The sequence below is a fragment of the Somniosus microcephalus genome, chromosome 32 (assembly GCF_052327205.1).
Source record: "Somniosus microcephalus isolate GS21.2 chromosome 32, FLI_Smic_1.0, whole genome shotgun sequence".
NCBI classification, from domain to species: domain Eukaryota; kingdom Metazoa; phylum Chordata; class Chondrichthyes; order Squaliformes; family Somniosidae; genus Somniosus; species Somniosus microcephalus.
Window position 1 is genome coordinate 7991887 of NC_141018.1, and position 13980 is coordinate 8005866.

The 13980-nt window shown below is 46.2% G+C and overlaps 1 protein-coding gene across 1 annotated transcript in view; it reads right to left on the minus strand.

The window, feature by feature from the left end:
* LOC147097255 (ras-related protein Rab-8B) overlaps positions 1 to 13980 on the minus strand; it is an 83272-nt gene that overhangs the window by 10403 nt on the left and 58889 nt on the right. The window contains exons 5-7 of the mRNA XM_085972056.1: positions 6445 to 6534; positions 6267 to 6332; positions 1838 to 1888 (exon numbers count right to left, since the gene is read on the minus strand). Of these exons, the coding sequence (XP_085828182.1) occupies positions 1838 to 1888; positions 6267 to 6332; positions 6445 to 6534 (207 nt within the window). The remainder of the gene's footprint in view (positions 1 to 1837; positions 1889 to 6266; positions 6333 to 6444; positions 6535 to 13980) is intronic.

Sequence of the window (13980 nt, forward strand, 5' to 3'; positions counted from 1 at the left end):
GGAAGAAAGGGAGGAGAGGGGGAAGGAGAGAGGGGGGAGAGGGAGGGGGGGGAAGAAAGGGAGGAGGGGGGGAAGAAAGGGGAGGAGGGGGGGGGAAGAAAGGGAGGAGGGGGGGGAAGAAAGGGAGGAGGGGGGGAAGAAAGGGAGGAGGGGGGGGAAGAAAGGGAGGAGGGGGGGGAAGAAAGGGAGGAGGGGGGGGAAGAAAGGGAGGGAGGGGGGGAAGAAAGGGAGGAGGGGGGGGAAGAAAGGGAGGAGGGGGGGAAGAAAGGGAGGAGGGGGGGGAAGAAAGGGAGGAGGGGGGGGAAGAAAGGGAGGAGGGGGGGAAGAAAGGGGAGGAGAGGGGGGGGGAAGAAAGGGAGGAGGGGGGGAAGAAAGGGAGGAGGGGGGGGAAGAAAGGGAGGAGGGGGGGGAAGAAAGGGAGGAGGGGGGGAAGAAAGGGAGAGGGGGGGGAAGAAAGGGAGGAGGGGGGAAGAAAGGGAGGAGGGGGGGAAGAAAGGGAGGAGGGGGGGGAAGAAAGGGAGGAGGGGGGGAAGAAAGGGAGGAGGGGGGGGAAGAAAGGGGGAGGAGGGGGGGGGAAGAAAGGGAGGAGGGGGGGAAGAAAGGGGAGGAGGGGGGAAGAAAGGGAGGAGGGGGGGAAGAAAGGGAGGAGGGGGGAAGAAAGGGAGGAGGGGGGGGAAGAAAGGGAGGAGGGGGGGGAAGAAAGGGAGTGAGGGGGGGATGACCGGCGGCGGTGGGGCCGTCCTGAGCGGGGGTGTGCCGCACTGGTCGGCTTGGGGTCCGCACGTCGTGAGTGGTCCGCTCGTGTCTGTGCCGCCCGTGTGCTGCTTCTGTGGGCCTCCCGTGCGTGCGTGTTGCCGCCCGTGTCGTCGTGTTGTTCCTCCCTTGCTTCTTGTTGGCCTCCCTTGTCTGTCGTGTTTTCCGCCCGTTCGTCGTGTGTTCCTCCCTTGTCTTCTGTGTTGCCGCCCGGTCTGCTTGTTGTCCTCCCTTTCTGCTTGTTTCCTCCCGTGCGTGCTGTTTGTCCTCCCTGTGTCTTGTGTTTTGCCGCCCTTGCTGTGGTTCCTCCTTCTTGGTCCTCCGTTTGTTGTCCTGCCCTTCTTGTTTTCCCCTTTCGTTGTTTGGTCCTCCCTGTCTGTTTTTGCCTCCCTTGCTTGTTTCCTCCCTGTTCGCGTGTTTGTTCCTCCCTTGTCTGTGTTGCCTCCCTTGCTTCTTTGTCCTGCTTCTTTTGTTCCTCCCTGTCGTCGGGTCTGTCTTCTTGTTTCCTCCCTTTCGTCTTTGTTTCCTCCCTTTCTTCGTTTTGTTCCGCCCTGTCTTCTTTTGGTCCTCCCTTGTCTTCTTGTTTGCCTCCCTTTCTGCGTGTTTTTCCTCCCTTTCTCCTCCCTGTCTCTTTTTTCCTCCCTGTCTTCTTTTTTCCTCCCTTTCTTCGTTTTTCCTCCCTTCTTCTTTGGTCCTCCCTGTTCTTCTTTTTTCCTCCCTTTCGTCTTGTTGTCCTCCCTTTCTTCTTTTTTTCCTCCCTTTCTCCTTTGTTTGTTCCTCCCTTGTCTCCTTGTCCGCCAAGCCAAACATCCTCCCCAAACCAGTCCCAATGCATACCCCCCTCTCAAACCCTCCCCATCCTACGCGCCTACATGCGCCCCACCACAGTTGGTCGGCCCATGACGCCTCGTAGTCGCAGAGTCCGGCTGGTCCCCCCGCGGCACCAGTGCTGCCCAGATCTGGTGCCCACTATGACATGACCTATGCTGTTTACCAGGCACTCCTTGTGGACACAGCAGGTTCGCAGCATTTAAAACTCAAATTCTGAAAACACAAACTGGCTGTATTAGAAATATTTACATACCATTTTCCTGTTGAGCTTCGTCATGATATCTCGTGCAAGTGTAATAAACGCCTGCAAAGAAAAGAATAAATAACTGACAGGCGCGTAACTGTGCTTTTCAATGCACCTGCCATTCAGGAAATGGAGTCATGTTGCTAAATTCTGCACATTTAGCACCACAACCCCAAAAAAGACAAGATACAGTTTCCGACAGTTTATCAAGTATGTACACTTCCCACCCAGTTAAAGCGAGAGAGCGACAAGTCTGCAGTGTGCTTTTGCCAATACAGGATAAATCCATGAAAGCTGCACGCTGCCTGCGCATAAGGGACAAAATGGATAATTTCACACATACGATCATAATCTCTAACCATTTTTTTGGAAGGCAGCTGTTGATGATTCTGCTATTCCCATTTACACCTCTTCTAGACCCATCATTTGCTTCTTCACCTGTCCCATTACCATCACCTTTTGCCTTGTACAATCATACCCTTTTGTCTTTTAATCTCTCCCACCCTATCACAGACCTTCCCTTTTGTTCTTTCCTCTCCTCCCCCTTTACTTGCTTAAAACCGGTTACATCTTAACTTTTTCCAGTTCTGACGAAGGGTCATCGACCTGAAACATTAACTCTGTTTCTTTCTCCACAGATGCTGCCTGACCTGCTGAGTATTTCCAGCATTTCTGATTTTAATTCCACACAATCTTGTGTGATTTTATTCAAGTGTTCAAATCGATGTGCATGGCCTAACTCTACAGGCTTACTGCTACAAGCCAGGGTTAACACCAACACAACAGCAGCATTTTGTTACAAGTTTAGTTTCTCCCTTGTAAAAAAATTTTTTAAACTTTCCCAGACAGGAAACTTTTGCCTGAAGTGTTTATAACATGCAAACAATTCAAAGGGACATTTGGAATCATTGGCATATGTACAGGAAACTCTCGATTTACCAGCACCTAAATAACCGGAAATCTGTTAACCGGCAAAATTCAGGAGTAGGTTCAGGTAAGTTTTACTTCATATTAGTGGCAGTTCCTGGATCTGTGGCTGTGTAACTGGGGTTCGTTCACTTGTTGCTAAGCAACAGGGACGCTTGGTCTGTGGCTGGAGTTCCTGCACATGTTGCTAAGCAACAGGGAAGCCTGGATTTGTTGCTGTGTACGGAGCTCTCGTACCTTTTAACTATACCTCTCTGTAATCCGGACTTTTTGATAAACCGGCACCACGCCGGTCCCGTTGGTGCCGGATAATAAAGAGTTTCCTGTAACTTGTGTTTCAAAATTTAAAAAGTGGTAGTGGTTTTGGAAACACTGCAGTCGTAGTCTTTCAGAATCCCACCCTTGACTTTACCCAATGGGTCACATTAGTTTCTGTCAAAGATTCCAAACATTTGCAATTCTGGAGGGGAATTCAGTGAATTCCATAGATGGGGTAGTTTTAACATAGAAACATAGAAGATAGGAGCAGGAGTAGGCCATTCGGCCCCTCGAGCCTGCTCCGCCATTTAATGAGATCATGGCTGATCATCCAAATTCAGTACCCTGGCCCTGCTTTCTCCCCATATCCCTTGATCCCCTTTAGCCTTAAGAAATATATATAACTCCTTCTTGAATATATTTAATGAATTGGCCTCAACTGCCTTGTGTGGTAGTTTAATATCTAAATCTTCTGGTTGCAAATGAACAGTAACATTAAAAAAAATAAGACCAGCAACTGGAGGGTTAGAACACGTCTGCCCTCTGATCCTCCGCTAAAATCAGTGCGGCTGACTGCCTCCTCATAAATAATCTGACCCAGATTAGTGGTCATCCTACTTGGTGGTTAGTGTACAGATGAAACTGAATTTGCAGAAAGAGATGTATCTTTAGCTTTGGCAAGATATTGTGCTTGATGTTCAAGGACGTGATTGGTACGTTTGAAGTTTATCATATGCATGGACATGATCGCGTCCCATTTCAGCCAATCACCAAACTGCACTGTTGACACCGCATTTAGAAATGTTAATCTCGTCAACTTCAATGGAATTAAATGGATAACGCATTTATTATGTAAAAACAAGGTTCCCGGAGCAGATTACAGGGCAGTGTGGATACTGAGCCAGTGGGGGCAGGGAGAGCAAAAAGGGAGGTGGCAAGGCAGAGGTACAGAGGGGAAGGATACTAGAGAAGGTGGTTCACCTTCCACCGATGGAGGAGCTGGCAGCATTATGTAGGCCAGTGATGGGAATGTGGCCTTAGTGTGGTTGAGGGGACACCATCCCTACTCAATTGGCTTCAACGCTTTTCACCACAATCTCCATTGCAGGTCCCTGCTCCCAGTTCCACTCCCATCTGTCACACATAGGGGGAATGTGGCCCTAGTGTGGGCAAGAACACGGGCTGTGGCATTCAGGGTAAATTGCAGTTGATAAGTAGGGAGGCTGGTGAGAAAGGGTGGGACAAGTCCAGCAGCAAGGTAAGAAAGCGTGGATTAAGGTTTCCGGGCAGGGCCCCAGTGAACGGGGCAATTAGGGGAGGGCCCCAGTAAATGGGGAATGGGAAGGAAGGCGCAGTTATTGCAGAGGTGGAAGAGATAGGTCTTGGTAGCTTATCGGATGTGAGGGAGGGAGCAATATGCAGGGTTCCACACCTGCATGCTAAGACTGAGCTGGCAACTAGGGAGCAAGACAGCTGAGGCAGCCAGCACGTTGGGGTTGAGAACAGCTTCAGTTTCAGCAACCATCTAGAGGAAGTTCTTGTGTATCCAGGTCTCAATGTTGGATAAGCAGCTGCAGATTGTGGCAAATGCCAAGGTATCAAAGGCAGAGGTGGTGAGGCACAGTTGAGTGTCAGCATACATATGAAAGCTGACCCCATGCTTCTTGACATTGCTAAGGGGTGGCATGTAAATGATGAAGGAGGAAGCCAACGAGGGAACCCTGGTGTATGCCAGAAGTAACTGTGGGGCGAAGGAGAGATGGAATTTTAGGTGATGTAATGCCTACGGCGCCACAGATAGGAGTGAAAACAGAAGAGTACAGTGCCATGGAGATGGACATGAGAGGAGCAGCCCATACCATCGAGGCAGCAGAGATGTCGCGAGGGGACAGCAGTAGTTACATCATTGGTGACATTTAGCCAACGGGGGTTCAATGCTATTGGCATGGTGGAATCCCAATTAGAGAGTTTCAAACAGGGAGTGGAGAGTGAGGCACAAACATAGTTACAAGGCTACACGTTTTCAGCAGGACTTTATCTTCTCCAGCCTTCTCTTTCTAGAGAGAATGGAAGGGAGTTAACTACTTTTGAGGATGGGGTGGTAATAGTTTTGCAAGATGTTGTGACCAAGCTGGGGGGGGGGCATAGGGACAGGTTGATGAAGTATGTGATCGGACGGAGAAGGGGAAAGATCAGGAGATGGGATGGGAGGGGAATAAGGGAGCTAGTGGGAAAGAACTGAAACTGGCTGGAGTTCAGTCTAAGTTCCGAGATGAAGTCAGAAGGAGGGTCTCCAGTGTAAAAGCCAGGATTAGGTACATCAGGTTTGAAGTTATATGGTGACTGTGTGAGTTACGAGAAGACAAGTCAGGCAGAAATGGTCCATCTATGGACATTTTTAAAACTACTTTCTCCGAGCTACTGGAGAAGTTATTGAAAGGACTACCTAACCCACTATGGGCATTATCACATCTGCATTTGAGTATTGCATTGCTTTAATATGGTCAAATTCGTTTTACCATCCACAATGATTAATCCAATGGCGTCCCCTCAGTGAATAAAGACTCCCAGGGACCCCTGTCCTAACTTCTGATAGACAGTGTCAGCTACTCAAAGGTAAACAGTGGTATACTTGTGAAACATGTTGGTACAGAGCAACAGAAAGATGAAATTACATCCACAAATATGAAAAATACAGCAATCTGATGACCTTCCTGGTCTGTAGCCCCCTTCGTAGCTGTGCCCCCGCCCCACCATCCCCTAGGGACCCCCCCAGTGTGATGTAGGTGGGCCAGCTTTTACAGTTACTGAACTACTACCGATTTCATCTCAATTTCCAGTGAGCCTTAGTTCTACAGCGAGTTCCAGTTCTTCTCCAACTGGGGCAATTTTTAGCCCTTGGGTCACAGCACTGCACAGGGCAGATTATTGATAAATATGCAGCTGTCAGAGTAGGGGGACAAGGTTTGTTTACAGGAGGCTCAATAAAAACTGTTCCATAAAAACCACAAATTTATCACTGCTAACAATGATCTATATTTAGAATATCAAAAATATGTACGCACTTAATTTTTCATTATAAATGTCCATATTTATTTATAAATGTAAACTTGTCACGCTGTAGTTACACTTCAGAATTTGAGGAACTGCTTTATGTTCAATATAAACTAGCTGGTTTGTTCAGACTGTGTAACAAGCACGTGCATTTGTAAGTGTGCTAATTAGTACGGCGATATTTCCCCAGCTTGCTTACCTCTTCAACATTTATACTGGATTTTGCACTGGTCTCCAGGAACTTTATTCCATAATCTATCGCTAGCTGTGGAAAAGCAACAATAATGATTAGAAGCATCAAGTCAATAAGGCCAATTTATACCCGAGCCACAGTACTCAGCCTTAAATAAAAGGTGCACAATTTCTTGCAGCCTTACCTTCGCTCCTCGCTCTTTTGACACCTGCCTTTTCTCATTCATATCACACTTGTTCCCCAGAATCATCCTTTCCACGTCTGAAGATGCATGCTAAGAAGGTATAAAGACACTTTGCTCTTAATCTCAACAAACAGCAATTTATCTAGATCAATTTTAAATCTCCAATCTGTTGGGATTCAGACACCAAAGTGGATAAAAAGGCTACACGTTGGCCACTCACCTCACAATGTGCAGCGTTCCATTTCAGAATACACCTAATTCGAAAGCATTGTTTATTTTTACATCAAGGCACCTCTCTCCCCTGCCTCTGCCAAGGCAGAGAGGGACTGTACCTCAGCTGGTGCTGCTGTTCTTGCACAAAACCCAAACTGAGGAAATGGCTCGTCTAACTATTGCAAATCAGAATTGCCACAAGAGAAGTCTGCACCGATGAACAACTGTTGCAATGAAGTGCACGGCACTTTTAACAGCATTCTGTGTTACAGGTAGATCATTTCAGTACCCTTAACTTAATCTAGATCAAGTAAGCAGTTAAGAAACTACACTGTAAACTAAGTTACCGAATTACAAATTTAATTAAATTTAATTAAATAAAACAAGGTCATATAGGGACGGCAGTGCAGGTGGTGTGCCGCACCTGCAGCATGTGGGAGTTTGTGGAGAGCACTGTGATCCCGGACAACCGCGTTTGTAGTAAGTGCCTGCATCTTGAGGAACTTCAGCTCAGAGTTTTTGAGCTGGAGTCTGAGGTGCAGACATTGCAGGGCATCAGGGATGGGGAGAGTTACCTGGACACTTTGATCCAGGAGGCAGTCACACCCCTTAGGTTAGGTAGTGGTACAGGTCTGGTTAGTGGTCAGGGACAGGAGGGTGTGACTGCAACTCGGGTAGGTAAGGGGACCCCAGGTGCAGTGCTGGAGGAGCCTCAGCCTTTGCCCTTGTCCAACAGGTATGAGGTTCTTGCTGCTTGTGTGGATGAGGGAAAAGCCTGCAGGATGGACCAGCAAGCTGACCATGATACAGAAGGCCATTCAAGTGGGGGGGGGGGGGGGGGGGGGGGGGGGAGTAAAAGGGAATGTAGTTGTGGTAGGGAACAGTATAGTCAGAGGGATAGATACCGTTCTCTGCAGCCTCGACCAAGAGTTCCGAAGGTTGTGTTGACTGTCCTGTGCCAGAGTTCAAGACATTTCTGCGCGGCTGGAGAAGAACTTGGAGTGGGAGGGGGAGGATCCAGTTGTCGTGGTCCACGTAGGAACCAACGACATAGGTAGAACTAGGAATGAGGTTCTACTGAGGGAGTTTGAGGAGCTAGGATTCAAATTAAAAAGCAGAACCTCAAAAGGTAATAATCTCTGGATTTTTACTTGAGCCACGCACAAATTAGCATAGGGACAAACAGATTAGAGGTTTAAATGCGTGGCTCAAAAGAGTGGTGTGGGAGGAAGGGGTTTCAGTTCATGGGGCACTGGCACCAGTACTGGGGAAAGAGGGAGCTGTTCCGTTGGGACGGGCTCCACTTAAACAGGCTGGGACCAGTGTCCTGGCGAACCGAATAACTAGAGCAGTAGACAGGGCTTTAAACTAATGAAGTGGGGAGTGGGAGGATTCAGGAAAGAGTACATTTAAAAGCAGCAAGAGAAATGACAAGGCATCAGTGACTAAGGTGACATCAGGGGAAAATAGAATAAGTCAAAGCTAAAGGCACTATATCGGAATGCGCGAAGCATTCGCAACAAAATTAATGAATTAATAGCGCAGATAGACATCAACAGGTTTGATCTAATAGCCATAACGGAGATGTGGTTGCAAAGTGGCCAAAGTTGGGAACTAAATATTTCAGGAAATTTTTAGAAGATAGGCAAAATGGAAAAGGAGGAGGGGTAGCCCTGATAATAAAGGATGGGATAAAGACAGTAGAGGGAAAGGATCTTAGCTCGGAAAATCAAGAAGTAGAATCAGTTTGGGTGGAGCTAAGAAACAGCAAGGGGCAGAAAACATTGGTGGGAGTTGTTTATAGGCCCCAAAACAGTAGTTGTAATGTAGGACAGAGTATAAATCAGGAAATTAGAGGCGCATGTAACAAGGGTAATACAGTGATCATGGGGGACTTTAATCTACATATAGACTGGGCAAACCAAATTTGCAGTCATAGTGTGGCAGACAAATTCATGGAATGTATGCAAGATAGCTTCCTAGATCAGTATGTTGAGGAATCAACTAGGGAACAGGCTATTTTAGATCTAGTATTGTGCAATGAGAAAGGGTTAATTAATAACATAAGAAATAGGAGCAGGAGTCGGCCATTCGGCCCCTCGAGCCTGCTCCGTCATTCAATAAGATCATGGCTGATCTGATCTTGGCCTCAACTCCACTTCCCTGCCCGCTCCCCATAACCCTCGACTCCCCTTTAGTTCAAATGTCTGTCTATCTCCACCTTGAATATATTCAGTGACTCCGCCTCCACAGCTCTCGGGGCAGAGAATTCCAAAAATTCACGACCGTCCCAGAAATAGTGGAGAACCAAGGCTCCAGCGAGAATGAGGAACTGAAAGAAATTAGTATTAGTAGATAGTACTGGCGAAATTAATGGGACTGAAAGCCGATAAATCCCCTGGACCTGATGGCCTATATCCTAGGGTTTTGAAAGAGTTAGCTATAGATAGTAGATGCATTGGTTGTCATTTTCCAAAATTCCATAGATTCTAGAATGGTTCTCGTAGATTGGAAGGTGGTAAATGTAACCCCACTATTTAAGAAAGGAGGGAAGAGAGAAAACGGGGAACTACAGACCAGTTACCCTGACATCAGTAGTGGGGAAAATGCTCGAATCTATTATTAAGGAGGTGGTAACAGGGCACTTAGAAAATAATAATAGGATTGGGCCGAGTCAACACGGATTTATGAAAGGGAAATCGTGTTTGACAAATCTGTTGGAGTTTTTTGAGGTTGTAATTAGCAGAATAGATAAGGGGGAACTAGTGGATGTGGTGTATTTGGATTTTCAGAAGGCATTCGATAAGGTGCCACACAAAAGGTTATTAAATAAAATTAGGGCTCATGGGATTGGGGGTAATATACTAGCATGGATTGAGGATTGGTTAACGGACAGAAAACAGAGAGTAGGAATAAACGGGTCATTTTCGGGTTGGCAGGCTGTAGTGAGGTACTGCAAGGATCAGTGCTTGGGCCTCAGCTATTCACAATCTACATCAATGATTTAGATGAGGGGACCAAATGCAATATATCCAAGTTTGCTGATGATCCAAAGCTGGGTGGGAATGTAAGTTGTGAGGAGGATGCAAGGAGGCTTCAAGGGGATACAGACAGGCTAAGTGAATGGGCAAGAACATGGCCAATGGAATATAATGTGGAGAAATGTGAAGTTATCCACTTTGGTAGGAAAAATAGAAAAGCAGAGTATTTTTTAAATGGTGAGAGATTGGGAAATGTTGGTGTTCAGCGGGACCTGGGTATCCTTGTACACGAATCACTGAAAGTTAATATGCAGGTACAGCAAACAATTAGGAAAGCAAATGGTATGTTGGCCTTTATTACAAGAGGATTTGAGTATAAGTAAAGATGTCTTGCTGCAATTATATAGGGCCCTGGTGAGACCACACCTGGAGTATTGGGTACTGTTTTGGTCTCCTTACTTGCCATAGAAGGAGTGCAACGAAGGTTCACCACACTGGTTCCTGGGATGGAGGAATTGTCCTATGAGGAGAAATTGAGTAGACTAGGCCTATATTCTCTGGAGTTCAGAAGAATAAGAGGTGATCTCATTGAAACATACAGGGCTTGACAGGGTAGATGCAGGGAGGATGTTTCCCCTGGCTGGGGAGTCTAGAACCAGGGGTCACAGTCTCAGAATAAGGGGTCGGCCATTTAGGACTGCGATGAGGAGAAATTTCTTCACTCAGAGGGTGGTGAATCTTTGGAATTCTCTACCCCAGAGGGCTGTGGAGGCTGTCATTGAGTATATTCAAGATAGAGATCGATAGATTTTTGAATATTAAGGGAATCAAGGGATATGGGGATAGTGCAGGAAAGTGGAGATGAGGTAGAAGATCAGCCATGATCTTATTGAATGGCAGAGCAGGCTCGAAGGGCCAAATGGCCGACTCCTGCTCCTATTTCTTATGTTCTTATTTATTCTATTCTCTCTCTCCTTCCCTCTCCTGCCCCCTTCAGTGAAAAATGTAGCGTGTTTAAATTTTTATATAAAAAATCTCACGGCATTGCCCTCTCAATGTCACTACATTATGACTTGAGAAAAATATGAGTTTTAAACCAATTGCTCAGTAGCAAACTCAACCATGCATCACTGTTCATACTGCACGTTGTGCCATCACTGGAACTCAAACGTTGGTCACTTAGAATCATAGAATAGTGCAGCCCATCGAGTCTGCACCGGCTCTTTCGAAGAGCAATCCAGTCAGTCCCACTCCCCCGCTCTTTCCCCGTATCCCTCCAATTTTTTCTCCTTCAAGTGTTTATCCTGCTCCCTTTTGAAGGCTACTATTGAATCTGTATCCAGCACCTCATCAGGCAGTGCTTAAAATGGACTCCCCTTTCCACCAACTCAAGATGTTAAAAGAGAATGGATGCTCATTTATGAAATTGCATCTTTGTTTTGTAGCAGAAATGTTAGCAACGTGATGTATAAATACTTTTTAATGCCCTATTAAACTTTGAATTTCACAGGTTAGACAAGAAACCAACACATGGTAAACCAGTCTGGGAGATTACCAATGTTGACTGCAGGTTCCATTTATCTATTCACATCAGAATTTTGAATACTGTATTTGATTACTCTGGAGATTAAATTACTTTGGAGCTATCAATCGCAAGCTCTTCAACACTCCTTAAACTAGGCATCAGCTTAGGTGCCTTTTTCTGCACTGCCTCACATATCCTTGCTGTTATACGGTGACCAGAATTGCACACTACTCCAGGTGTGGCCATTCTAGTGTCTCCTGGGATTTGGGCTCGATCCTTCTTACAAAAGTCCCAAGACCTGGTTATCTTTCATTACCGCTGTTATACACTGCGCTGTTGGTTTCAGTGAGCTACCCACCAACACCCCCAGATCCCCCCTCCTGTAGCCCATGGCCATTTAGTTCATATTCCTACCCTATGTTTCAGGCATACAAATACAGGAAAAGACAGGAATACAAGATGCCTGGTACAAACAGAGTTTAAGTCTGTAACTGAAGAAAATGATGGCTCGAAGAGGTTGAGGAACAGGCGCGAGGGGCTGAATGGCCTACTCCTGTTCCTCTGTTTCTACGAGTGCAGCAAGCTGGGAGGGCTGAGCATCGCTCAGCCGTCAATATTTCCAAAACCTACGTGGATGCACAGGATATATTAAGCATTGAAAAGAATTATTTTTGCATATCATTGTGTGTCTTGTAAATACATTTTGTAAAAAGGAGTCTAAGTGATAGCGCAAGGATCCTAATGTCACATTAAATGTTAGTTTGCTCAGGGTCGGGTATTTCTGGGCAGTCAGCCCCAGTCCAATAGGTCTGCATCAAGCTAGACCTAGAAACATGAAATAATAACCAATTGCGACACAAAGTGCTAAAGTATATTTTGCTCCTTCTGGACATATAGAAAATACAAACTGCCCATCATATTCCATCATCAGGCAAATGAGTAATCATTGAGGAAAGAGAAAAGTGGTCAAAATAGTGCTGGCTTTCATTTAAAAAGGTGGTCTAAAATTTGCAAGAGGAGCTGAAGACCTGGACTGTATCATCTACACCACTGATTCGGTTACATGTGGAGTTTAAACTGTGTTGCATAACAACAGCTACTTGTATTTATATAGCACCTTTAACGTAGCAAAACGTCCCACGGCGCTTCACAGGTGCTTTATAAAACAAAATTTGACACCGAGCCTCATAAGGAGATACAGGACACTCTCTTTTAACCAGCACCTAAATAACCGGAAATCTCTCTTAGCCGGCAAAATTCAGGAGTAGGTTCAGGTAAGTTTTACTATACAGGAAACTTTGTGCTATCCGGCACCCACGGGACCGAGCTGCTGCCGTTGCCTCAAAACTGCCGTGTTCTCCAGAGTTAATGTTGAGAGATATGGAGATTCTTATCTCCGTATTTGACAACAAACACTGTTGCTTAGCAACAGCTTCTAAACACTCGGGTGTGGCCTGCAAGCTCTGTAGGTGAAGCTGTTGCTATAGCTACAGACCTTGCACAGCTTGACTGTTCAAACAAAGCAAAAAAACCAAACAAAAAGAATAAAAAAACGGCTGCTGATTTTTGCCGGTGGCTCCAGATTGCCGGATAGCTCACTTCCGGATAGCACAAAGTTTCCTGTATATTAGTGGCCATGTAACCAGGGTTCCGGGATCTGTGGCCGTGTAACCGGGGTTCCTGCACCTGTTGCCATGCAACAGGGACGCCTGGATCTGTGGCCGTGTACGGGGCTCTCGTACCTTAGTAAGTATACCTCTCTCTAATCCGGACTTTTTGATCAACCGGCACCGCGCCAGTCCCGGATAAAAAAAAAGTTTCCTGTAGTAGGGCTGATGAGAGGTAGGTTTTATGGAGCATCTTAAAAGGAGTAAACAGAGGTCGCGAGGTTTAAGGAGATAATTTCAGAGCTTAGGGCCTCGGCAGATGAAGGCACGGCCACCAATGGTGGAGCGATTAAAATCAGGGATGCTCAAGAGGCCAGAATTAGAGGAGCGCAGATATTTCGGGGCTGGAGGAGATTACAGATAGGGAGGAGAGTCCATAGAACATTTCAATTTAAAAAAAAGTCACTCAAGTTTCCTGAAATTTGAAGACAGTGGCGTTAGACAATAAAATAGAAATTCTAAACAGACCGCCACCATGCCTGCAAGGCAAATGTTCAAAGGTTCCAAAGTCAGTTATTAAATTGGGGCGGGAAGAGATGGAAGAGAAAGAAAGATCAAATCACGTTTCTTTTACAGATTAAAAGTGAATTTCTGAGCTCAAACCAAGTGTTAATGCTATGAAACGGAGGATTTCTCACTGCGTCCAGCATCTAAAGAGAGACACTGGTTTATGGTGACTGAATACATCACATTCCATTTTTATTACATGGAATTTGGATTGGCATTTGGCGATAGCATTGTACGATTCTCTATAATTAGAGACATTGGCTTAGAGCGATTGAAGAAAATGCCACTATCCCCCACCTCCCGCCCCAATCTCAATCGGAGAATCCCAACCCCACTGGACTGCAGGATGCAGATTTGCGCCTGTACCTCCTGCACACACACTCGGGATTGGCCGAGTGCCATGATGCAGGCACCAACCTGCAGCCTGCCAACACAACGCACTGCCCATCAGTCTGGCATCAACAAAAACTGGCGTGACAAACTCGAGCTTAACCACACGGTGGTTCTGGAGTATCCCGGCCAGTAAATATACTGCTGCTACATGGAATTGTGCCTTTTTTTTAAACCAGTGTTTTGGTGATCACATTCCACAATTCTATCCATTTTCCCATAAAAACCACAGGCCAGAAGCCGAGTGAAGCTC